We start from the raw sequence: 26,348 nt of genomic DNA, 5'->3' as shown, positions 1-26,348 counted from the left end.
AAACGTACATTTACGTTTAAAAAATTAGTACATTTACGTACTAAAAATTACCTACAACTCTAATGTAAGGCTGATCACCTGCAAAAGCAGTTTGCAGCTCAAAAATAAAAAACTATATTGAACATTATAGTGTGAGAGATGACAGCCACCCTCATGTTTCAAACTATTCAATAATGGTTTAGGTGTGGTAGGTTCTGTAATTTAAACATACAAAGGTATTTGATCCAATAGCTGTTGGTTTGAGTGCCATAGGTAAGTTAGTTTATTGTCATTGCACTTCTTACAATGAAATGCATCTTCAGTGTACATTATAACTAAAAATAAAACACAAACACATCTTTCGCATTCTATACAATTGAATTGAAAACCTGATATTGCATTAATATTGCATTATACAGTAGAATTCAATATAGTTACTGCTCTGGGATAGAAGGTGGTTTTCATCCTATTTGTCCTTGTTTTATTATTTTGTACCATCTGCCAGATGCTTATAGTTCAAAAAAAAGAGTGCCCAGGATGAGATGGATCTTTACGAATGTTTTGAAATTTCTTAAGGTAGCGGGAGCTATAAAGTTCTTCCAAAGAGGGGAGGGGGCAACCAATGATCATCTGGGCAATGATGTTAACCCCCTGGAGTGCTGTCCTATCTGCCACCCTGCAATTAGCAAACCATACACAGGTGCAGTAAGTTAAAATACTCAACGGTGCAGTGGTAGGAGGTTGCCAGCAGTTTTCATTCAGTTGTTTCCTGGGAAGTTTTGGGTAGTATAATCTCTGCTGGGCCCTTTTGACCAGTCTGCAATGTGAGCGCTCCAGGTCACTTCCTTTTTTATGATAACACATCCAGAAACTTAAAACTGGCCAATTGCTCCACTCGGTCTCCAGCAAGGGCTGGATGTCTGATCTATTCCTTCTATAGACCACTATAAGTTCCTTGGTCTTATTGGTGTTATTGTCTCCACATCACGAAAACAGCCTCATCTCGACAGGCACTCATACACCCTTCCCCCAGAGATGAATTGAATTCTTTATTGTCATTGTACGTATATACACAGTATATATACAATGAAATTCACATAACACCCAGAGACCAGACTCATGCACACACATGACAATCCCCAAACACCTCCCCACCCTCCAAACTTCCCCACCTCCTAAAAACACACAAGCATCCACACAACAGACCAAGTAATACTGTCCAACAGCTCACTGATGGTGGTCCTTAAGTTCCTTGTTAAGTGCAATTATAGCTCTGGGATAAAAACTATTCAGAAACGTGTGGTCTGAGTTTTAATTGTTCTGTTCTTCTGTCAGAAGGCAACAGTTCATAAAGATTGTAAGCAGGATGGGAAGATGATTCCCACCACTGTTGTATCATTTGCAAATTTAATAGTATTACTGGCGTGAGTGGGAATAGTTGTGCACATATAGAGCTGTGGTGGTGAACTTATGGTGGCATGCAGAGCCCTCTCTGTGGACATGCATGCCCTCACCCCAGCTCAGCTCTACCACGCATGTGCATGCACCTCCTGCCAGCTAGCTGGCCTTTGGGTCTCTGCTGTGCACGCGTGGGGGTGGGGCACATGCAGGAGGCCCGCATGCATGCACGGGGATGCCTTGCATTTTGGGTATGTGTGCACGTGCTTTGAGCAATCAGGGCCCAAAAGGTTCACCATCACAGGTATAGAGTAAGGGATTCAACACACAACCCTGTGGTGTACCAGTGTCAAGAACGAAGAGATATGATTACCTAATCTGACCCTCTGAGAGAGGCCAGACAGGAAATCCATAATTCAAAGGCAGATTGAATAAGAAAACCCAGGATCCATAAGTGTAGATACTAGTCTATATGGAAGAATTGTGTTAATGCAGAATTTTGATAGCAAAACACCTCATCTAACATTTTTAATAATGATTGAAAAACAATTGCAGTTAACAAATGTAATGTTTTGGTTTTCCTTGTAGTGAACACTTAGGTTTTAAAATGTTATTTCATAGCACATATATCTACTGAAATGGCAGACTTTTCTATTTTCTGTAGCCAATTTTACATTAGAAACAGCAGAAGTTTAAAATATATTCCTGTTAATTGTACAATGTAAGCTACTATCCCAAAGATTCTATAGTCTGATACTGAATGAAGATTGAATGATATTGAATGAAGATTCATTTTCTTGCCTCTATATTTTAGTCACTCTGATTTAAAATCCCGGCTCCCAAGAAATTATCTGCTTTACTTCCTTTGGGCTGAAGCAAACAATTTCATCTCCAACTTCAAACTTCAAATTATTATTTAGACTAAGTCCACAATCCATGCCAGTCTTTGCAATAACAATATCTTCCTTATGGTGCTTCAGAGACGATAAGCATCCTAAATCAAACAAATGAGTAAAATTTTAGTACAAGTAAAAGTGCATAATTTATTAGAAATGTCAGTAAATTGGGAATTTGTTTTGCTGTAAGGGTAGCTCTTTATACATAGCATTCATACAGAACTGCACATATTTATACTTAAAACAATCCAGACATAAGTATGAAGGAAATGTAGCAGAAATATTAATCAGAAGCAACACCTTCAACAAATTAAAAATGTCAACAAAGTAGAATCTGAGTAACAAACAGCTGCTAAATTGAATATGCCCTTTACCCACCTGTCCAAATACATTCTCCATTGCGAATTAATTTGAAGTTCATTTTTTTGTTTAGTTGTCCTTTCTGTACTCTGCAGCCAGCCACTGGAACTTTATGTTTTCCTACATCAACTTCAAAGGTGACTAAAACGGCAGCTTCTCCTGAAATAAAGGGAATATGAGAATCAAAATCCACATAAACATAGCCCACTTGGTTTCTTGTGTTAAAATCTGCCACCACCACCATCCAATGTTGTATTTTTTAGTTATATCACACAGCAAATTTTTCATTGGTTTGCACAATATGTTTTTGTTTTTCAAGGAAAAGAACTAGAATTTTTAAAAAGTCTGGGAACATAGAAAGTTGCCTTCTGCTAGATTTCAACTATTAAAATGTATCTTATTATTTTCTCCACAGTAGGTCTAGAATGATTGAATTTTTAATTTTTCTGTGGTTTATTTCCTCTAGTGTAGTAATCAAGAAAAACCTTCCATTCTTTATTTTTTCCACAAATATCTGTACTCCAGCGGTATTCAACCTGTAATAACTGTCCTGGTCCTAGAAGGCAGCCTAAGTTTGAATTCTACAAGTAGCAGACAAAACTGGAAGCTTCTAAGACAGCAAAGTTTAGAAAGCCCAGATTTCTGCGTGTGTCCCCGTCCGTTCCCCCCGCCCCGGTTATTGACTAGATAACTTCCAGAAGTTCACTTCTGGATTATTTGAGATACCTATCACTTCCTCCTCTACACCAAGAGGCAAAGTGTTGCTGAGCTCTTCCTGTAGATCCTCCACAAGCCGGTAGATGATATTATGTATTTTCACCTTTACTTTCTTTTTGGCAGCCAACTGCTGAATAGATTTATGTGCTTTAACATTGAACCCATAGATGATACCTGTCAAGTGAATAACAGAACAAATATGAAGTAGTGTTGCTTTTTTATTAACTTCAGAATGTACCAAGTACCCCAAGACAAAGATGCAAGAAAGGTTTTTACCTCCTAAAGCTAAACATTAAAATTGAAGCAAATTCCCTTATGCCTGTTTGTATATTCTTTCAAACTACATAATTTACTCTATTTTTAAGAATGGGAAATATGCTTCGGTTGCTGAAAGATTTACTAACATGTTTGGGTTCTGGGGTTTTACCAAGCGCTGTATCCTGAGACTTGGTTCAGACATTGTGCATTGTAATGCCAATATGCTTAACTATTTTGTTGAAAAAGGAAGAATGTGCTGGATTAATACAATACAATTCATTCACCCTAGTAAGCCTCAAAACAGCAAAATTTGAACTTGAGTAGTAAACCTGTACATTCCCACTGAAAAATTGGATTTGTACACTCCCAATTTCTTGGCAGCTAGGAAAATAACAAGATATAGTCACAAATGAATCAAAACTCAAGATTAAAATAAACTTTGGAAAGTTCAACATCTCAAAGTTTGAAATAGATCTTATTTATAACTGACTGGTTTATTTCAAACCATTATTTCTGATTAATATGTAACTAGCCAAATTTCATGGGAATGAAAAACTGCAATAGTTCTGGCTTTTTAGACAATTAGGAAAGTACATAAATTCATCATCCAATGAAGATTAGAGCCCTAAGTGGAATAGGAGATGCTAGAGATTGAAACTGGCTTTAGAAAGAGTCAAGGAACATAATCCTTATTGCTAATGAACACTGGATAATTAAGAAAGCTAAGAAATACAAACAAAGTATGTGCTTCCTTGCCTCAGAAGAGTCTTTGATTGCACTGATTATGTCAAGGTGGGTGTGCATAGGAAAAGAGGATACCCAGAACACCTCATTATTCTCATGCAATATCTATACAAAATACAGGTCAGAAAGCCAGAGAATTTAGCAAAAAGGGCAAAGGAGTGAGATGTATATGCTTCCATTATTCAATCTAAAGATGGAATATGTATACAGGTAATCCTCAAGTTATAAATATAATAGCCAATTACATTCGTAACCCAAGGATTCATTAATAGGATCATGTTAAATGAACGTAATCCCTCCCTGCTTTACCCAGTGTTTTCAATTAAGTGTAAGCCACTCTGTGCATTTATGACTGGCTACATAATTTACTTAATTAAACTAAGGAACAAGCTATTAATTCTAATTAGTCTAAAAAATAAATTGATACCCTCAGAATCCAACTCCTTACCTTTAAACAATTCTGCTAGATTTATGTCATTTTCAGTAATATCCCCAATTCCACAATGAATCACATCTAATATACATTCTTCGTCAGCATCATAGGTTTTCAGAATATTCAAAATGGTTTCTACAGAGCCATCGACATCACCTGGGTAAAACAAGAAACCTAGTTAATTTCAGTAGAAAGAAGAAAATTCATACTCAAGCAAGGCACATAACACTGGAACATTATGCTATTGTATTGGGAATGTGTGCTTATAAATTGTGGGGGGGAGGAGAGAGATCAGCACCAAAGTATTAAATTCTGATCTGATTATACAAATATTTCCAAGGAGCTGTTTTTAATGTTGTGTTAAATTTGTGATTGAAAGTCCACAGTCTGGACTCCTTCAGTGGGCCTAAATCAGGGGTGTCAAACTCACAGTGTCATGGCAGCATCACGTGATGTATCGGGACTTTTTTCCCCTTTGCTAAAGCAGGCAGGGGCAGGGGCAGCTTGTGATGCATTTGACCCACGGGCCGCAAGTTTGATACCTCTGGCCTAGATGGATGCTGAGGTTTAGATTTAAAAACTCAAACGAGAATGTAGAGCTGATCACAAAGAGAAAAATGATTATACCTTTGATAATGAGAGGCAACATGTTTTTGTCACTCTGAATATCTTTTTCAAATTGCCTAGTCATGGACTCCTTTTGGCTCTTCTTTGTTAAATATACTCTCTCTCTCCAGCTCATGTTCATGAGACCCTCTCGCTTCTTCTTGTAGACCTCCTGGTGAGCCCTTTGCTTCTCTTCTATAATTTCTTGATCTTTCTTGATCTTTTCCTGCTGTTTCACATAGTTTCTCCATTCAACAACTTCATGTGCCCTTTGCTTGGCAGAACAAAATTAATTAACCCGTTAATTTGACAACATAGCCTGGCTCCTATCATTGCTGTTGCATAGTGTGCTCATGGCTCTCAGCCCTGGGCATGCTCAGAGATGCTGATGCCACCATATTCTTTTCTATGTATATTCCCCATCGTGTGACTGATTTCTCTTTTGTAATTCCTTCCTCTACAATCTCTCTGCTCTATAAGGGGAGCAAAAATCAAGTGAAGCATACCACGAAGTGAAGCATACCACCATACTGACTATAAAAGTGATCACATGACTTGTGACATTTCAAAGCTCACAAAAGTAGGAACTGATCATAAAGTTATTTTTTCAGCACTGTGGTAACTTCAAACATTTATTGAACAAGGCAGTCAATAAGCAAGATCTACCTGTACTCAAAAATATCGAATTCTCATGAAAGCATAAAATTACATTTTAATTTTCTATCATTTAAATAATATCCATATGTGCTGGACCACTGGGAAAATGACTTTTATATCATTCTATATATTGTATATAGAACTTAAAATTTCTATACTATAATGTATGTATATAACATTTCTATATTGTAATTTATGTTTCTTTTTCCACAGAGGCATGTTATTAGCTTATCTCCCAAAAGCTTTAAATATATCCATAGACTATCCCAAAATTAGTTGACCCTCTTTTAATTTGAAAAAAATATATAAAAATTTATATTACCACCCATTTCATGGAAAGTGACTCTGAGCAGCATACTGTACAGCAATGAAAAAACACCTTATTGATACCTTTATTGTAACTCACCAAAGTGAGCACCTTCCAATAACAATAACATTAAAATATCATTTCCCCCAGTAGGGATATTTTTTGTCCAAACTAAGACATTACTACTGGTGAATAATCAGGAATTGAAACTGAACCAATATTATATTTCTCAACTAAATGAATCATCAACACAGTTATTAAAATACCAGTCCAGTTTTGAGCAAGTGCCACATGGAATAGATAAGTCTTTCCTGCTTGAATTAAACTATTTCCATATGTTGAAAAAACATCTTCCTTCTCACTGATATTTTACTTTTTCTGGTGCATCTTGGATGAAACTTTGGATAAATACTGAATAAAGACAATTTTAGGAACATTAGACTTTAATACTAAAACAAGAAATGTACTTACCTCAGATTCAACTTCAAGGATTTCTTCCCCTGCAGCAGGGACCTCCTTCCACCCCACAATCTCCGTGGGCAAACCAGGTGAAGCATTTTCCATGATTTTGCCATTGTCATCAAATATCAGTCGTACTTTGGCCCAGGTTTCTCCAGCAACCAAAATACAGCCCTTTCTCAGACTGCCTCTTTGAATAATGGCAGTGGTCACTGGACTGGGGTCAGGTGGAAGGCAAATAAAAATAAAAATGACATTTGATTTGATATTCACAATCAATTGTATGTTTTAATGTCTAAGCCTCTTTATACAGCTTTATTATGTCAATATATCAGTATAATTTTTTCAGTTTAAAATTACTTTGACACAAATCTATAAAACAGAGCAGAACAATATATTTTTCACCCAAACTATCTTTAGAAACATTTTATCAATAAATTTACATGGAGATAAGGATCCTAAGATCCTTAGGCAAATGCATTTCATTGAGGTCTCTTCCTTCCTTCATTTATTCCATCCTGAATCCTATAAGCTCTAGGGACTTAGGGGATTCTTTTTCAAAATGGCTGGTACACAGAGGTTTGCTCTCCATAAAATGGCCACTGGGGTGGTGGTGGTGGTAAGATTTTGGAATCATCAAATGTTTTTACAAGTAAATTTGTGAAAAATGTTTTTTGTTACCTTTTCTAACCCAACTCACTCACTCTCCTTATTTTTAGCTTACCTTTTTGGTAGGGACAAGGGGGACGGAGGAGAGAGAAGAGGTTGATACTGTTCCAAAATGTTGGGCTGTAATCATTCTATGAATGCTTAGGAAGCCCAAGTAGGGCTTAAGACTTTCTTGGCAATTAAAATAATGTTGAATTCTGATGCTTTGCTTTGCTGCAGGCTATTTCCATTCTTTTTTTTTTATTAATATGCCTCCCCGCCCCTAATTCAAGTTTAGCAGGGAGCCCATTGTGTGCTATGGGAACTGATTGCAGTAGTTTTGCAATAAGGCAAATTTCACATTGACACATTATTGGAGTGCTACTGGAGAGATTAAATCCAAGCAAACAGGTTTTCTAGAAGAAATCTAGAAGAAAAAACAGAACTGCCAACATCTAGAAACAAGTAAAGTAATAACTAACAGTCAGCAAGGGTTTGTAAAGAACAGATCATGCCAAACCAATCTTATTTCATTCTTCAACAGTGACTAAATTAGTAGACCAGAGAAATACTGTGGACATAATATATTTAGATTTCAGCAAGGCATTCAACAAAGTAGACCACAACCTACTTCTTAGTAAGCTAGAAAAAAGTGGAATAGATAGCACCATCACTGGATGCACTCGCAACTGGCTGGCAAACTGTACTCAACGAGTAGTCCTTAATGGGTCTATGTCTACATAGAGGGAAGTAAGCAGTGGGGTGCCACAAGGTTCTGTTTTAGGCCCAGTACTCTTCAATATTTTCATTAACAACTTAGATGAGGGAATAGAAGGGGAACTTACCAAATTTGCAGATGATACTAAGCTGGCAGGAATAGCTAATACCCAAGAAGATAGGCTCAAGATCCAGATGGATCTTGACAGACTAGAACATTGTCCATATCTAACAAAATGAAATTCAATGTAGAGAAAAGTAAAGTCCTACACTTAGGCAAGAAAAACCAAAAGTACACATATAGACTGGGTGAAACCAGGCTCAATAGCAGTAACTGTGAGAGGGATCTTGGAGTCTTAGTGAACAACTTGTTAAATATGAGCCAGCAGTGTGCAGCAGCAGCCAAAAAAACTAATGCAATGCTAAATTGTATTAACAGAGGGATACAATCAAGATCAAGGAAAATACTAATACCACTCTATAAAGCCTTAGTAAGATCACATCTAGAGTACTGCATCCAGTTTTGTTCACCACATTACAAAAAAGATGTTGACACTCTAGAAAAAGTACAGAGAAAAGCAACCAGGATGATTAGGGGACTGGAGGCTAAAACATACAACAAACGGTTGCAGGAACTGGGCTTGGCTAGTTTAGTAAAGAGAAGGACCAGGGGAGACATGACAGTGGTCTTCCAATATTTGAGGGGCTGCCACAGGGAGGAAGAGGTCAAGCTATTTTCTAAAGCGCCTGTAGGCCAGACAAGGAATAATGGATGGAAACTGAACAAGGAGAGATTTAACCTGGAAATAAGGAGAAACTTTCTGATGATGAGAACAATCAACCAATGGAAGAGCTTGCCCTCGGAAGTTGTGGGAGCGCCATCGCTTGAGACTTTCAAGAAGAGATTGGACTGCCATCCATCAGAAATTGTGTAGGGTCTCCCCCTTGGGTGGGGGGTTGGACTAGATGACCTACAAGGTCCCTTCCAACTCTGATTATTTGTTATCTGTTATCTGTTACATAAAATTACATGTTTTAAATCAAGATTTTAATTTTATTTACACAGAACTGTTTTTAAATTTTAATTTAGTATGCACTGTTATTTAATTACACTATTGGAAATTTTAGAGCAACTCCCAGCCAAGAATGAAATTAATGAAAAGATGCATGCTCACCCTTTCCCTTTATCTGTGCGAGATTCTATTATAATACCTTCCACAAGGCCTGTGCTATCTGCCTTCAATTCCATCACCTCAGCAAGAGTTACAATTGCCTCTTTTAAGTTCATCAAGTTATGGCTCTAGGTCAGAAAAGTCAAAAGTAATTCAGAAAACACAGGACTTAACGATCATCATAAGTAATTCAGTATGCATGGAAAATTTAAAATCTAGGATACGCTGGTGACTGACTATAGCTTCTTTTATCACATCTTCCAAGATCATTACCTACAGGTGAAACTCAAAAAATTAGAATATTGTGCAAAAGTTCATTTATTTCAGTAATGCAACTTAAAAGATGAAATTAATATATGAGATAGACTCATTATATGCAAAGCAAGACAGTTCAAGCTGTGATTTGTCATAATTGAGATGATCATGGCTTACAGCTCATGAAAACCCCAAATCCGCAATCTCATAAAATTAGAATATTCTATGCAATCAATAAAACAAGGATTGTACATAGAACAATATTGGACCTCTGAAAAGTATAAGCATGCATATGTACTCAGTACTTGGTTTGGGCCCCTTTTGCAGCAATTACTACCTCAATGCGGCATGGCATGGAAGCTATCAGCCTGTGGCACTGCTGAGGTGTTATGGAAGACCAGGATGCTTCAATAGCGGCCTTTAGCTCTTCTGCATTGTTTGGTCTCATGTCTCTCATCTTTCTCTTGGCAATGCCCCATAGATTCGCTATGGGGTTCAGGTCAGGCGACTTTGCTGGCCAATCAAGCACAGTAATCCCACGGTCATTGAACCAGGTTTTGGTGCTTTTGGCAGCGTGGGCAGGTGCCAAGTCCTGCTGGAAAATGAAGTCAGCATCCCTATAAAGCTCGTCTGCAGAAAGAAGCATGAAGTGCTTCAAAATCTCCTGGTAGACGGCTGCATTGACCCTGGACTTAATGAAGCACAGTGGACCAACATAAGCAGATGACATGGCTCCCCAAATCAACATAAGACTGTGAAAACTTCACACTGGACTTCAAGCATCTTGCAGTGTGTGCCTCTCCATTCTTCCTCCAGACTTTGGGTCCTTGGTTTCCAAATGAGATGCAAAAGTTGCTCTCATCAGAAAAGAGGACTTTGGACCACTTTGGCCCAGGTAAGACGCTTCTGACGTTGTTTGTTGTTCAGGAACGGCTTGACAAGAGGAATACGACATTTGAAGCCCATGTCCAGGATCCGTCTGTGTGTGGTGGCTCTTGACGCACTGACTCCAGCCTCAGTCCACTCCTTGTGAAAGTCCCCAACACTTTTGAATAGCCTTTTCCTGACAACCCTCTCCAGGCTGCGGTCATCCCTGCTGCTTGTGCGCCTTTTTCTTCCACACTTTTCCCTTCCACATAACTTTCTATTAATGTGCTTTGATACAGCACTTTGGGAACATCCAACTTCTTTTGCAATTACCTTTTGAGGCTTTCCCTCCTTGTAGAGGGTGTCAATGATGGTTTTCTGCACAACTGTCAGGTCAGCAGTCTTTCCCATGATTGTGATTCCTACTGAACCAGACTGAGAGACCATTTAAAGGCTCAGGAACCCTTTGTAGGTGTTATGGCTTAATTAGCTGATTAGAGTGGGATACTTTGAGCCTAGAATATTGAACCTTTTCACAACATTCTAATTTTCTGAGATTGTGGATTTGGGGTTTTCATGAGCTGTAAGCCATAATCATCTCAATTATGGCACATCACGGCTTGAACTATCTTGCTTTGCATGTATTGAATCTATCTCATATATTAGGTTCACCTTTTAAGTTGCATTACTGAACTAAATGAACTTTTGCACAATATTCTAATTTTTCGAGTTTCACCTGTAGGAATAAATAGCAGAATAAAACATTTTTCCTCATTAGGAAGTTTTCCTGCTCAATGCTGAGAAAGAACTGCTTTTCTCCAAATAGCTCTGAGTAGAGGTTCAGATTAAGGTTTTCCTCGCCTAAAAGCTCTACCCAATGTTGTATCATGTGACACTTGAAGAATCAAATTTTACTCCAAATAATGTGATACAGATTTACCTTAGGAATGGCACTGAAACTGACTTGCGTTACCTTTAATGCAGAGATAGGGACAGCCTGAACATCTCCTCCATAGTCTTCACAAACAATATCATGAGACAGCAGTTGTTTCTTTACTTTTTCAGGATCAGCTTCAGGTTTGTCACATTTATTGATGGCAACAATGATTGGAACTTAGAGAAAAAAAACATGGATGGGCAAGTTATGTAATTTGTTCCATAGTGAATCTTCAAACAATAAGATATTCAGTAACAGAAATATGTCAATAGTAGTACTTATCTCCTCCCTCAACTTCCCGAAAGAGAACAAAATCCATGAATACCTTTAGCATTTTTAGCGTGTTGAATGGATTCCACAGTTTGCTCCATCACACCATCATCGGCAGCTATCACCAGTACAACAATATCAGTGATATGTGTACCTCTTTCCCTCATGGCTGAAAAGGCAGCATGGCCAGGAGTATCCAAGAATGTTACCTTCTCCCCGGAAGGCAACTGCACTACAAAAGCAATTGGAAATATATACAGTATCTTCCGAACAAGAGTTTAATGCTTCTCATGTCACTTTCACACTGAACAGCTGCTTCCATGAGATTTGTAATAATTCCTCATACAACTCTAAACAGAAAAATTGCCTAAAAGTGACAATCACTTTTCTATAGTCCATGTTCAGCTGTTAAATCTTTCTGCAAAACAATGCTTTATGGGGCTTTACTTCTGATACTTGAAGTTTGTCTTCATTTGTCTGTTATTTGCTAACTTTTGCCAAAGTGGTATCCTCCAGCTATGTTGGACTACAATTTTCTCAGATAACAATCAGTGAGGTTGGAAATTATAGGGGTCCAATGCACCACTTAGAGAGGCTCCTGCTCTATAATCTATTGGCAATGAAACCAGTTGGATCCATTTTTTGACATCAGAAAATAAAGATACACGTATTTACTTTCTGTTAAGATCAGATTGAGAAACTTCATATGGTTTGGTTAAGACTTGAAGCTTGAGTTCTTGAGACAACTTTACTCCATGGACAGGAGAGGTGACTTTTGTCAGATTTCACACCTAGGTTTGGCAGTAAACCTCTATGTAGTTAAGCCTGAATTTAGTTAGTTCTAAGCTGAAGCTGGCAAAAGGCACCTAGGCTTAACAGCTGAATTTGACTGTATTGCACAGAGGAAGAGGAATACAAACCTTCTATACAACAGTTGATTGCTGATTGCACAGCAAAGAATTCAGAGTCTTTATATATGATCCAGCTTTTAAACAGTCTTGCCTTTCTGAATTAACAGATATTCCCAGGTTACTGGTGGCCCCGGGAATTCATTTGAGATACATTAAAATAATGGCTTCTCATGCCTGGCAAATTCTAGTTTTACCTCACTAATCTCATAGCACCTTAATTTTTGTTTTCTCTTCTACATGCCACCTTCCCTCCTTCCAGCTTGCATTTTGTTCACTTTCAGGCACATTATCTTCTTACAGTCCTTTTATTTGCTATGAGTTTATGAGGTAGCCTTGAGCAAGAAACTACATTGTTTTAATGATATCAAAATTGTATTATCATTTTATACCAGTAATAATCCAATTTTGATATAATGAATATTGCAGATGAGAAATTGCCAACATTATAAAGTACGATCCAGATGCTGTTGTACTGATTTAAAATATTTAGGTTATTTTTAGATTCACAAGATAAAAGCAATGGAACAGTAATGTTTATCTGCTTGTACCAACATGATCAATGAGAAATAATGGGAGATGAAGTCCAACACCATTTGGAAAGCAACAGACTTTTTATTCTTCATCCAAAGAGAACTAAGAATAATACTCAAATAAATCATACCAAGAAAGGCACCAATGTGTTGTGTTATACTTCCTGCCTCCATTGCTGCCACATTAGTATTTCGCAGGCTATCAAGCAATGTAGTTTTTCCATGATCAACATGGCCCAATACGGTAATAACTGGAGGCCTGGGGGTTAATAAAGCTGGATTTGGAAGAGGCCTGCAATCAATAGTAACACATTCAATTTTACATGAAATAAGCCTTTTTTATGTTTTGTATTCTATGCTTAACAAAGCTCTTAAAATTCCCAATCTCTGTGTTTTAACTTTTTGTGACAATTAATAGTTTGGAACTAGAGTGTCCTCAAGATATAGTTTTTCTACCTGAAGGAAACATGGCTTTTTCATGGCTAAATTATAAATAGGGAACCTGTGAAGGGTTGGCTTCTAACTTTTCAGTGAACAACATATCATATTGGCAACAAGAAGGAAAACTGAAAATGTTGGGAATTTTTTTTGGGGGCGGGGGGGCAGTGTTTGAAAAAGGTACTTTAATGCATTATCTCTGGATAACCTCTGGGAGGCAAAGTCTCACCTCTAACTGCGCCTATCCATGAAAAATGGTCAGAAAATGCTGCCCTTTTGCCACCAAAGGTTTGAGCTGCATTTTCAGGGTACTGGGAAACCCACGAGGGTTGCAATCATGCCCTAAGTAAAGATTTTGGTTTTCCAGATCAACTGCTTATATAAAACTATGAACAGAATTGCTGTAATGAATTCTATTTGAACTCAGGAATAGAATTCAGAAGTTGTACACGAGCAAATTAGACCATTGAACCATGACTCTCTGCAGTGTCACCACTGGAAGTGATTTTCCAGGAATTTAGTGAAATCTGTCTCATTTAAGACTTTTGCAAGGAAAGAAGGTGTTTTACCACTTCTCCAAGGAGCAACTTATTTTGTTACAGTAGTTTCTACAGGATCAATCAGTTCTTAACACTAAATAAATTAGCATGTTTTATAACATCATCAGTTCAAATTTCATGAAAATCACAAAATATGATTTTCTTTCATAATTCACCTTCTTTCAGCATTTCCCAGGAAGTAGCGGGAGGGAGCTATTTTGGTCTAGAGGTTAAAGTACCAGACTAAAAACCGGGAGACTTTCAATTCTAGTCCCTCCTTAGCTGTGAAAGCCAGCTAGGTGATTTTGGGCCAGTTACTCTGTCTCAGCCAACCCACCTCACAGGACTGTTGTTGAGAAAATAGAAATTAGGTGTGTTGGATATGTTTGCCATCTTGAGTTATTTGTAAAAATAATAAAGGTGGGATATAAGCAAATAATGCATGCATACATACTATCCTTTTTAGCCATTTTAAAGATTACTATAAAATATATTAAGTATGTGAAATACTTAAAAGGTTATGTGAATTATTTTATTTCATATCAAAATGTAATAAAATGTTTAACATTAGTAGAAGGCAGATAAAAATTCTTGTGGGCTACTATTTTCTATGAATGAGACTGAAGATGTCATTGTAGTACTTTATTTCCTGTTTTTCTTCTCTCTAAACAGAAATAGCTTCATTTTGCATACAAATCGAAAGGCAGAAAAAGTGTATGCTAAAAATACAGAGATAATTAGTTTGTTACCAGTGCCTGGGAAAATGTTTGGCAAAATGTTGACTGAAATATGTAAGAGATAACATGAACAATATTTAGGAATTTCAGATGTTAGGCAGTTTATGTGTATAGTTATGACTCTTGCCAGGCCACTGAAAAATGTATGAACATGAGAAAATATGTTTACAGCAAATTTGTTGATTTAGAGAAAGATTCTAATAAATAGGCTTTACTTCACACAAATATGAAACTGAAGTTTAGCTACTAAATAAAGTAAGAACAATATATGAAGGAAAAAGCACATTTAAAAATAAATGGAATACTTACCGTTCACCATTAATCAAAAATATGTGATATCCTGTGCTTATTTCATGTATTTATGGTTAAATGTGTATGGAGTGGTTGTGATTATATTAAATATATGTTGTTCAGATAAAATGTTAAACATATAGTATAAACACAGATCTGAAACACAAATGTATCAAAAATCTACCTAACAAGGAAAATTGTGTGAACAAATGCAAGTTATATATAAATGGCAAAAGGGAGGATTAAGTAGATGCATTTATCTAGTTTGATACAATGTTTACTGAAGATGAGGATATGGATGGAGAAATGTTAAGATAGCAGAAAGGTTGTAGTAGTATTATGGTCTGATGGGGGAAAGAATCTTTCCTAAAGATGTTTAAATGGCTGCATATATTGCTGTTATACAGAAACAAGAATTAAGCATGTCGGAGATACATAAAAACTTAAATGCAGTGGTAATGGACTGAAAAAATGGGCATGGAATTAAAGTGGAATGAATACAAAAGTGAGTGATCAATATAAAAGAAGTACATTGAGGGATGAAATTGCAAAACAAATACATGAAATAGGAATGGATAGAGCTGATGCATAGCTAAAAGGATGCAGGTCTCATGCAAGATAATTCAATACTGTACATACTTTCACAGTGGACATGACTAGTATAATCCAAATACACATTAGAAATATAATGTATGTTACTAATTAAAGTTCCAATTAATATTTTCATGATTTTACTTTTATCTGAAAATTAAATTGTGGCTTTGGGAGAAGCAGTACACTGCACATGTTTCCTAGTGATAGGATATATGGAATACAATGTTGCCTTTAAAGGATTTAACTGCATTATAGATCATAGCTTGCACAGCAGTATGTCTAGATAAAACTGGACTTCAGTTTAGGCACTGATTGACAATAACAAACTCAGTCTTCATTGGCCCATTATTTTCTGCACTTCACATACAATGGGTTACATATATTATACAAGTTATGTTTAAATCCAGTAATAAAAAACCACTTAAGCATTAATGTTACCTTCTAACCACGTCTTTATTTTCTTTCACTTTTTCTTCTTTCAGTTCAGCCCATTTGTACTGCATGCCAGATTTTTTAATGATATCTTTGATCCAATTTACTTCCAAGACCGAATCGGGTTCTAGTGAATCTAAATCTATGTCTGTGTTCAGCAGAGCTTCATATATGTGATCTGAGTATAAAAACATTACATTCATTGAGCAATGATCCAACCAAGGAAAAGGCCTATGATACAGCAGCATTAACTGGAGGAAAATGTTTGTCATATAATTTCCAGTGTCCAGACAGGATGTACAGTCTTCAACTACTGCGATGCTTTGTCAGATTTCAATGCTGTTATTGTTACCATCACATTATTAAAATATATTTTATGCAAAGAAAAAAGATTAAAGGGAGACAATTGAAGAATTACAACAAATTAAATACTAAATTCTGTGTCTGAGCACAGTCTCAGGTAGCATACTAGGCCAGATCTGTTTCTCAGGCAGTAGTCCACAAAATATGAGAGGAAAACACAAAAAGGAAATGAAGGGGCAGTGGTTAATCTGAACCTTGTGTATCTGTTTGTACACAAAAATCAGAAACTATGACCTGGAAGAAGGAAGAAATCAGAGATTTTTCTAAAATCGTGGACTGTCAGTGCTCTATGGGTTTTTTGTGTGTGTGTGTGTGTAGTATATACCCCTGCCCTTGAAACTAAATATGTGGGATTCAAAAATGAAGCTACAACACAAGGATATCAATCAGCTGAAAGGAAGATCGGGAATCGCTCCTTTTGTAATTTCCGGGCATTATTTGAAAGAACCGGCTCACCTATATCCTTATGCATCGCTTTTGCAAGCTCCTCCACAGTCATTGTGCGCTTTATCTCAACCTCTTGTTTCTTTGCTTTCATCTGAACAGGTTTCAATTTCACTTTGCCCAATTTCTCTCTCTGCAAGAAAGTTTAGGAACAATATATTTAGTCACTGGATCAACTCATTTCCTCAGTTTCCACAATATGCTTAGCTATAAACAAAAGGGCTAGATTGTCATGAATCTCATGATCTTCACAAATCTGGATTCTCACCAATTTTGTGGCCCCTCAAACTCACTCTGAATACGACCGTTAAAAAATGGCATAATTTCCTGTCATTCTGGAACAAATGAAATTTGTAATGTACCGTAAGTACTAAATAGGCATATAAAATTTAAAAATAAAAAATCCCCTACTCCTGAGGGAAAAATTGTGTAAGTATATGTGATGTGCCTTTTCACCCACATTTCAATCTTTCGACTCCCCACTAATGCTTGCCTGGGCTCATGACAATAATGCTGTGCTAGTTCCTCTTCTTCTCCAATTGTTAATTTATTACTAACTAAAGGGTAACTGAAGCTTGGAAAAATGATTCCCAATTAAAAAAATTTAATACTTTTCAAATGAACCCCAAATATTCTTCCAGGAGGTTGACACATGCAATAGTATACAAAGATCTCCCCGTGATCACATTCACTGAATAGAACACAAATGCTTGAAAGGGGCACAGCATCAAGTGAACTCAGAATTCTTCCTCTTAACTACAATTCAAAACATTTACAAAAAGTAAAGAAAGGAACTGATTGTTGGAAAGTTTATATTTATATTTACCTCTACTGCATCTCTCTATAAACAACATTGTCTTTTATTTCTTCGCTAGAGGCACACAAAAGTCCTTCAATGCAAGAATAAAGTAACTATTAATTACCTCCTTGGTGGTAAAAAGCCTAAATTGTGAGGTGGTGTCTGGATGCCAGAGCAGCGGATGCAGCTGAATGGGACACATGGGGTAGGCAGAGGACAGGACAGACTTCCACTGTTTTCGGTAAGCCAGGGAGTGCAGCTGCCTGCAAGCACTAAATAAACGAGCCAAATTCTCTAATGGTGGCATCCAATTCATGTTTCTCTCTGTAACCAAGAAAAAATAGAGCTTGAATTTCCAATTTTCAAGTGGACAGTCTAAAAGAGATACCACTGAAGCAAAGGAGAATAAAGCTGCTGTAACTTCCTTCCACAATGATTTGGAAGAGAAAATGATGGCATTACACCATGCAACTTTTTCTGTTAAGCCAGTATTCAAAAATACATAATTTTGTTTACATAAATCATAAAATTAGGACTACCAGTAGCTAGTAGCAAAGTGTTCAAATCTGTATCTTGTTGCTGCCGTTTTGTGGCAATCAGAATTTTTGCAGCCTGTATCTAGTGTGGTTCTAAATAAAACTCTGTAGAGATTCTCAGTCATCCAAGTCTTGCTTGTCTCAAAGGTGCTTTTTCGGGAGGCAACTGGGCTGTTTTTTCTTTGAAGACGTTTTGCTTATCATGAAGCATTTGGAGGTGTTTCAACTTGAAAAAACACCTTTGGGTTTTTTCTGTGACCTGGATGACTGAGAATCTCTGCAGACTTTTAGCTGTACAATTTGGGATTAACACCCTTTGAATGGTGTGGGAGTAGGAATGGATTTCCAGAGAAGAAGAAAAAAATGCAGACTACAGGAACCAAGTGCAATACTCAGGTGACTGAGGACACAGATGCTTCAACAACCCTCTTAAAAGATGCACATGACCAGCTGCCTGCAAGGAATATACATTCTTCCATTTCCCACTATCCTGTCAGAGCTGAAGAAGCCTCTTGGATGAGAAGTGAAATGTCTTCAAAGAAGAAACAAGAAAGTCCAGTTGCCTCCTGAAAAAGCACCTTTGGGACTTCTAAATAAAACAGTAAACTGTCAAATCTGGAAACTAGCAATTTAACAATGAAAAGATATGCTTATAAACTGCTGTGGTCCCGCCCCCCCCCCCAAAAAGACGCCACCCAGGAGCATCAGCTGGCCCCTTGTGCCAAAATTACTATTATTTTTCTTCTTTTGGGTGATACAGACCAACAAAGCTAACCTTCTGCAGAAAGAAAGAAAGCAATATTAGAGAAACAGAGAAAAGTGCACGCGCAGTTCTGAAAGAAGCCACTCTTTCAGATATCCAGCTGAAAAAACAGACAAATCCACCGAGCCTTCACTGTGGTTTTTTTTTTTTCTCTTTTCTTTCAACATCTCGCCTATTGCCTTCCGCCTCTTTAAGCGCTTTACTGCCGCCCAGCCGGAAGATGGCGCCCGCCCGCCCCCTCAACTCGTTACTTCTCTACTTCCAGCCGTTTGAGCGCGCCTCCCTCTTGCAAGCAAGGGCCAAAAAAGCATAGCGTTGATATCTGCTACTGACTTTTATCGTCCCGCTATTCATTCGTGACCTCTTCGGTTATCTGCTTTTCTAGATGAATCCGTTCAGCAAAAATCGAAAAAGTAGGAGCCGTGCTAAAAAAAAAAAAAGTGGGCGAAGGAAGCAAAAAACGCCAAACTCGCCCAAGCCGAAGCAATTGAGCAGGCGGAGTTTTCGCGCACGCTCAGTATTAATTCCCACAGCCACCCGACTTTCGTTTGCCCTCAGGTCAGGTAAGGGCTGAAACTGACTGAGTTTTAAAGTGACCCCGATTACGTACCTTTTTTGCCAATGAAAAGGTATAACTTAGGACAGCCCCCAGTGAGAAACTTTTCAAAAGATTGCCCGAAGAAACTTCTGAATGTAGGCTTAAGTGGAAAAAATAGTAAGCTCATTTGTTTCGAGGTTGACTCCCAAGGACAACATATGCCTTTAGGAACGTGTGAGTTCTTCTGTTTAAAGCAGCTTCATTATTTCTTTACACAAAAGTTTAATATTTAACCGCTGCGTTTACATCTTTACACACATATTTCTTGCACAATATTAGAATGGTGGAATTTGTTGTTTGGGGGGAGCAGAGAGTTGCATCTTTTGAAGTCATAAATTGCACTAACAGAGGTCTTTCATATATATTTCTATTTGAAATTTGGTCTAGCGGGGCACTTACTGTTAGAATTTAGACTGTTAGACTGATCTGCAGCAAGGAGAAAAGACTTAAAATATTTGCCAAAAATCGTATATTTTCTTGGATATAATAAAGTATTGGTTCTAGGGCTGGAAAAGGACTCCTTTAGACACAGTACACCAGTGTGTACAGTCCATAACCGCATCCTTCAGTGAATTGATGTGGAATAACAATCATAATAATAGGGGTATCTTGGGGTCTTCCTCATGGCAGCACTGAAGTCTGTCTGTTATCCAGTGTGAGACTTGGCAGGAAAGTATACTGACACAAAGAAGCATTTTCAAACTCTGTTCTGCCTTGCCAAGGAAGCAGAATAAGGCTCTGTCTGCATAAGACATTGGGGGAAGAGTGAGATAGGGAATATTCATTCCAGCATCTGATAGAAGTTTCACTTGATAGAAGATAGGCTATCTGATCCATGAGATTCAGGGTAAGAGAGCTGGTACCAAAAGAGCTATAACTCTGCCACATTTGTACCCTCATTCTCTTGCTATTGATGACAGATGAAGCAGGGTGGCGAGAAGAAAGGGAAAGTGTTTTCTGGGGGGGGGGGGAGAGCACATGAATGAAAAGGAGCATCTAGGAAAAGGGCCTGAATGGCTGAACCACAGAATATGTGGGATAAGTGGGACTTACTGTATTTAATCAAAATGACATTTTGCTGTAATACAAAGTTAAATAGTCTCATTCTGTTTAGATCTAGTTGGAGATAAGCCCCAGTTTAGTCAATGAGGCATGCTTCTAGTAAATAAGAAACTATTTCAACTCTGTTTGCTTTACTATTATATGGATTATTTTGGTAATCGGGCAATGTTAGCAAATTTCAATCATAATGACATGTTTGAATAGATGGCATTATAATCTGGACACAATGTCCATAAAATGTAGCATTTGAAACTGACTCAAAGCTGCAGTGGAGCAAATGGGAATAAGACCTGCAATGGTAGCGAAAGGTAGCTCAAAACAGAGTATTTGGGGAAAAATTCTAATGGTATGGAATCATTGATACCACAATCAAGATTATTTCTGAAGATACAACATAGAATTCAATTTATTTCATTTTTTTAAAAAATAGTGTTTAAGATCATCATTCACAAGAGATACAGGATATTATATATAAACTTGTAAAAATGAATGCAAGTAATCACAATAAAATGTTTGGCTCTAAGACCTGCCAGTATAAAAGTACAGATAGTCTTTGACCTATGACTACAACTGAGTCCAAAATTTATGTTGCTAAGGAAGAGATTTGTGGGGTCTTGCCCCGTTTATGAACTTTCTTACCACAGTTAAGTGAATCACTGCAGCTGTTAAGTTAGTAATATGGTTGTTAAGTGAATGTGGCTTCCCCATTAACTTTGCTTGTTAGAAGGTTGCAAAAGGGGAATTGCATGATTCTGGGACACTGCAACTGTCATAAATATGACTCAGGTGCCAAAAGGTTTGAGTTTTGATCACATGGCCATAGGGATGCTGCAATGGTCATAAATGTGAAAATTGGTCATAAGTCACTTTTTTTGAAGATCACTAAATGAACTGTTGAATGTACATGCCCACTAAATGATAAAATAGCCAACCAATAATGGTTACTATAAGTTTAAATAATTAAATTATTGATTTACTTAATGGAACACGCTATAAACAGTTGTCATTCAGTACAAATGCAATTCATTTTACAATCCATATGGTCAGTGCCAAATAAGGGTGAATGCATAATTAAGGCCGTTCAACTTAATATCTATGTTTCTTCAAAATGAATGCTAATTTATTCTGATTACCATTAAATGACCAAGATTAGAACATTTTGTTGCTCTTAACAAACACTTTCTGCTGCACACATTAAAAGTAACAGAATTCTAAGAGAGTCTTATGCAAAGAGGTTTTATTATGCAAATTCCATTTAAAGAATGGTAGCTGTATAAAATCATGAATTCATTTTAACAGAACTTATACAAATGTACCTATTATATTTTATAACGGCAAACAAAATAAAAATCAAGCATTGAAACATATCCATTTAAGTCCAAAATGCAATCCCATGTTTATTCAGAAATGAATCTCACCTGTGTTCTGTTAACTTCCTAGTAAAAATGTCTTGTATTTCAGAATTCAGATTTTTTTTGATGATTAAAATCAATCCAATTCTTTGATTTGCTGTTTGGCTGGTTTATAATAAAAGTAGTTTAGACCATAACTCTACGTCTACTTATCTAAAAGTAAGTCTCATTGAACCCATTGGAAATTATTCACTATAGGAAATACATATGTATATATATATTTAAAGTGTTGCTCCTGAATTTATAAGCAGTGCTATCAGACTTGATGGTGAATAAATTTCTAAGATTTGCTATTTTAAAAAAGACACTACCAATTTCTCGACATAGCTTCCAAGCATGCTTTCAAACAATAGTTCAATATATTAAAATAGAATATGTCATTATTAAAAATCTGCAATTATGCTACATTGGCAACTAATTATGAAAAAGGTTTACCTCCTAAGTACACATACCTGGAATAAAAAGTATTAAAATCAATGTAGTTTAGTTTTGAATTGATAGTCCTAAGATTGCATCATAAATATTTCCATATGAAGCCTGAATACAAGATAGATGCAATTTTAAGTATTATTCAGATCTATATTTATACTTAAATACTGTAGTACAAAGAAGCAACAAAAAAAATCCAATTGACATGTGGCGTTTGAGTAATTTATTTTGTTTTCAAATTAAATTGCCTATTTAGAATAAATTTTTATTCTAAAACATTTTTCACGTTATTGCATAGTTAACCATCTGAAATCAGAAATTAAACTGATCAACTGTGTTCTGACAGCTCACTTGGTTAAAAATGTAATTATCAAGAGGGTGGTTTGGTTTGTACAATTGGGATTGTATATACATATACAGGTAATAATGGAAATTAATAGAAAAGGTCATTATGAAATGAGAGATGTGGCAATCAGTACTGTCTTCCTTACATGTTGGACTTTAATTCTCACCAAGACAAGCAAACATTAGCAATGGCATTTTACTTTGGAGAAACAGTTTTTATTATTAACTGTTAATAAACTGTTTATTTGTTGAATAAACATTTCCTTGCAAATCATTGACTGAATTCATATACAACTCTGAACTAGAACACTCAAACTAAAGTTGTAATGCTTATGGGGATAAGTTGGGTAACCTAAGAGCCCTGAAGCTTTTGAAAACAACACAGCAAAAGTTACTTGTGAGTCAAAAATGAAGAATTATCATATCATAAAACAAATGTGCTAAATAAACCTCAAAGTATTACTGAAAACAGTTATTTTACTTTGTCCACTTATTTGCTAGTTTTACATTAACTGAAACACCAGTATTCCATTTTATTACTGGATATGTAATACTTTTTGCAAGATACATTTAGGAAGGTACTGGGTAGCATCTTCAGTGCCTACAAAATGTTGCAGGGGCAGAAAAGTATTTGGGAGTGCTCTATGTGGGCTGCAAAGCAGTTTGAGAGGCCCTCTTGAAACCGGACTGTCATGGGCTAGCTTGGGTGTAAGCATTGTTCAGACCTCATGGTTAAAATGAGCTGTAGCTTTTAATACAGCATGTGAACACTGTGTTTTAAATCAACATTCTCCAATCACATTCCTTTGAAAGGTGTTTTAAAAGAAATAGCTTCCTTTAAGACCAATCAGACTCCAGTAACCATATGGTCAGAACTCTGAAATGCCATGCCAGCGTGAGCAATGGTAAGGTTGTCTGGGAATCAAAAATTGGAGACTTACAAATGACAAGGACACTAATCAGGGAAGCCCTATTTATTTATTGAAAGGGTGAGGGCAGCTAAAGAACAAGATAAAACTATCCCAAAAGTGTTCCAATCCCTGCATGCTTCCAGGGAACCTGCGGAATTACAGTAAAGTCACTGGGGCTTTATTTTTGAATAAACGCCACTGTTGCCCACAATACTAAGCCAAACACAGAATAGATGTTCACACTGCAATCCAGATCAAACTGCTACTAACGTCATAGAAACAATTCGCATACTGATTTTGGCAAAATATGGAATACCTGTTTCCAGGATGTTTTTCTACTACGGTGTCTAATTTATTTCTCTGGAATCTCCCATGGGTTCAACTTTTTAAAAACGGGCAAGGTTGGCTAAGCGCTGCCATCCAGCAACAAACGGGCAGCGCTTCAAGTCTTGACGTATCTTCCTTTTCCTGTCGCCGATGACCGCTCTGGGATAGGAAGGAAGCTGTTGTTGGTCAAAAAAATCGTCTCCGCCTTCCTGCTCAGTCCTCCCGAAAGCCTTGCGGCAAGTACTGTGGGGAGGGGCTGGAATGGCCGAGCCGCCTCCAAAGGGGCTTCGAGAGGCGCTGGAGGCTCATTTGCAGGGCCTGGGCATCCAAGCACTCAGCGTGGAACATCCCGAAGTGAGTGAAGAAGCCGCGAAATGAAGCGTTCTGGGGAGGAGGGCTGGAAACGGCCAATGGAGAAGCCGGTGTGCAGGGAAAGGCGGCTGGGACGTGGCTGATCCATCTTTTTTTTTTAATCACTTCCTTTTTTCCAGAAATGGAGAGTAGCTTACTACCAAGTCGATGCACGTGAAACGAGTCGGCCTGAGTTAATGCAATTTATTTCTCTGAAGTACACAATTGCAGGCTTGTTGTATCCGCACGCTAGACAGAGAGGTATTACTAGATGGCAGCGAAGTGATAACAAAGCACATCTGAGTTTTATGTCCGGATACAGAAGACCTGCATAACATGTTAAATTATAAGCCATGTTAACATGCTGCCATATCTATGTCACTGATAATGTCCTAGAGTACAATACACATGACTTAAGCTGTTACAAGCTACACAGGAAGACATAATATGGCTTGTTTGAGTTTGATAAGCCCTATGAAAGGTTAGCCTTACTGACGGATTTTAGCAATGTCAACTGATTGTCCAAATCAGTCAAATATATCCTTTTCTGATGTTCTTCAGTATAAACATTTGTTAATGTTATACTAATTAAAACAATAAATGGAATAAATTTAAAGTGCTAAGAAAAATATTATTTTGGATTATGCTGAGAGGCTTCCTGATTTCCTTTGAATGGCTGCAATCTATATCATGTTAAACAATGTGAAAGATGTGGGATATTAACCTGAGCAGGGGAAAGGATTTTAACTTTTTAAAAAAACATTAGGTATGTAAGCCAATCTAATTCTGTTGAATCACCTTTGTTCACCCTTGTTTACTGCCAAATTTCAGTAATATAATTTTTGGCACTGAAAATATGGGTTCAAGAATGTATTTTCTTATTTTGGACTATATGATTAGAATTTATGTGGATTGCTGAAGTAGTATCAAATTGAAATGTGCAGGATTGTTGCATTGATCTTGTTTATTTCAGTGGCTTTTATAAAGAGGAGATGCTGCAAAGTGTAGTTCAAATGCAGTTTTTTAATAGTTTAAGGAAGTCACACTTCGTTTCTCTCTTCTAGGTCTTCACAGTTGAAGAAATGATGCCTTATGTACAACACTTAAATGGAGCTCACAGCAAAAACCTTTTCCTTAAAGATAAGAAGAAAAAAAGCTTTTGGCTGGTGACAGTTCTGCATGATCGACAAATCAATTTAAATGATTTGGCAAAGAAACTGGGTGTTGGAAGTGGGAACCTGCGCTTTGCTGATGAAGCAGCTATGTTGGACAATCTGAAAGTTGGCCAAGGATGTGCAACCCCCTTAGCTCTTTTCTGTGATCAGGGAAATGTGAACTTTGTTTTGGATGCTGGATTTCTGGAAGGAGGTCATGATAGGATTTATTTTCACCCAATGACCAATGCAGCAACTATGGGCCTGCACCCAGATGACTTCCTAAAATTTCTGAAGTCTACAGCACATGAACCCATAATTGTGCATTTTGATGAAAGCCACAAATAAGCTTTTTAACCCAAGAGTAACTGGGTGGGAACTTTCATTAACACGCATGATATCCTACATTCACAAAGATTTTCCTGGATGGAAATCATCATTGGAAAATCACATAGGAAGATCTCCACTCCTTTCAGTACATTTAGTGCTGAGATTTTTGCTCACTCATTCATGATTTATAAGATTAGTAAAATGCGCTCTTTGTATGCTTTGCTGCTTCAGTCTTGTTTCCTGTTAGCTTTTTTAAATTTAAATTGTAGTTTTAATGTATTTATTGCGTACGCCATTCAGAATCACTATATGAGATAGGTAGCTATAATAAATATAAAATAAATTTGGCACTCTTTCCTAAGAGAGAAATTA

At 37.0% G+C, this 26,348-nt stretch overlaps 2 protein-coding genes across 4 annotated transcripts; one reads left to right on the top strand and one right to left on the bottom strand.

The window, feature by feature from the left end:
- Positions 1–234: 234 nt before the first annotated feature.
- Positions 235–24,297, bottom strand: MTIF2 (mitochondrial translational initiation factor 2). 3 transcript variants are annotated; one of them, XM_026696038.2, is made up of 14 exons: positions 24,131–24,297; positions 17,883–18,082; positions 16,972–17,092; positions 16,159–16,330; positions 13,253–13,413; positions 11,736–11,912; positions 11,447–11,586; positions 9,355–9,479; positions 6,827–7,031; positions 5,413–5,665; positions 4,801–4,941; positions 3,360–3,524; positions 2,652–2,792; positions 235–2,371 (listed from the first exon to the last, which is right to left on the bottom strand). In XM_026696038.2, exons 2-14 carry the CDS (start codon positions 18,072–18,074, stop codon positions 2,202–2,204), a joined length of 2,163 nt encoding a protein of 720 aa, XP_026551823.1. In that variant the 5' UTR covers positions 18,075–18,082; positions 24,131–24,297; the 3' UTR covers positions 235–2,201. The 3 variants fall into 3 exon arrangements, with proteins under 3 accessions (XP_026551823.1, XP_087786605.1, XP_087786608.1); XM_087930479.1 differs by lacking the exon at positions 24,131–24,297 and adding an exon at positions 19,668–19,871; XM_087930482.1 differs by lacking the exon at positions 24,131–24,297 and adding an exon at positions 19,391–19,580.
- Positions 24,298–24,331: 34 nt separating this feature from the next.
- Positions 24,332–26,348, top strand: LOC113433433 (prolyl-tRNA synthetase associated domain-containing protein 1-like). The gene is made up of 2 exons (XM_026696041.2): positions 24,332–24,495; positions 25,557–26,348. Exons 1-2 carry the CDS (start codon positions 24,403–24,405, stop codon positions 25,992–25,994), a joined length of 531 nt encoding a protein of 176 aa, XP_026551826.1. The 5' UTR covers positions 24,332–24,402; the 3' UTR covers positions 25,995–26,348.

Source organism: Pseudonaja textilis, chromosome 1, assembly GCF_049901715.1.
Source record: "Pseudonaja textilis isolate UNSWEBS1 chromosome 1, rPseTex1.2, whole genome shotgun sequence".
NCBI classification, from domain to species: Eukaryota; Metazoa; Chordata; class Lepidosauria; order Squamata; family Elapidae; genus Pseudonaja; species Pseudonaja textilis.
Note: the sequence above shows the minus strand (reverse complement) of the source record. Positions and strands in the feature narration are given on the sequence as shown.

Coding starts and splice junctions, on each gene's coding strand:
- MTIF2 (XM_087930479.1), bottom strand. CDS start 19,782: ATGAGCTTACTATTTTTTCCACTTAAGCCTACATTCAGAAGTTTCTTC. Junction 13,414..16,158: donor AATAAAGACGTGGTTAGAAG/GTAACATTAATG, acceptor TATTGATTGCAG/GCCTCTTCCAAATCCAGCTT. Junction 5,666..6,826: donor TCCTTGAAGTTGAATCTGAG/GTAAGTACATTT, acceptor TGTTCTGCCAAG/CAAAGGGCACATGAAGTTGT.
- LOC113433433 (XM_026696041.2), top strand. CDS start 24,403: ATGGCCGAGCCGCCTCCAAAGGGGCTTCGAGAGGCGCTGGAGGCTCAT. Junction 24,496..25,556: donor TCAGCGTGGAACATCCCGAA/GTGAGTGAAGAA, acceptor TCTCTCTTCTAG/GTCTTCACAGTTGAAGAAAT.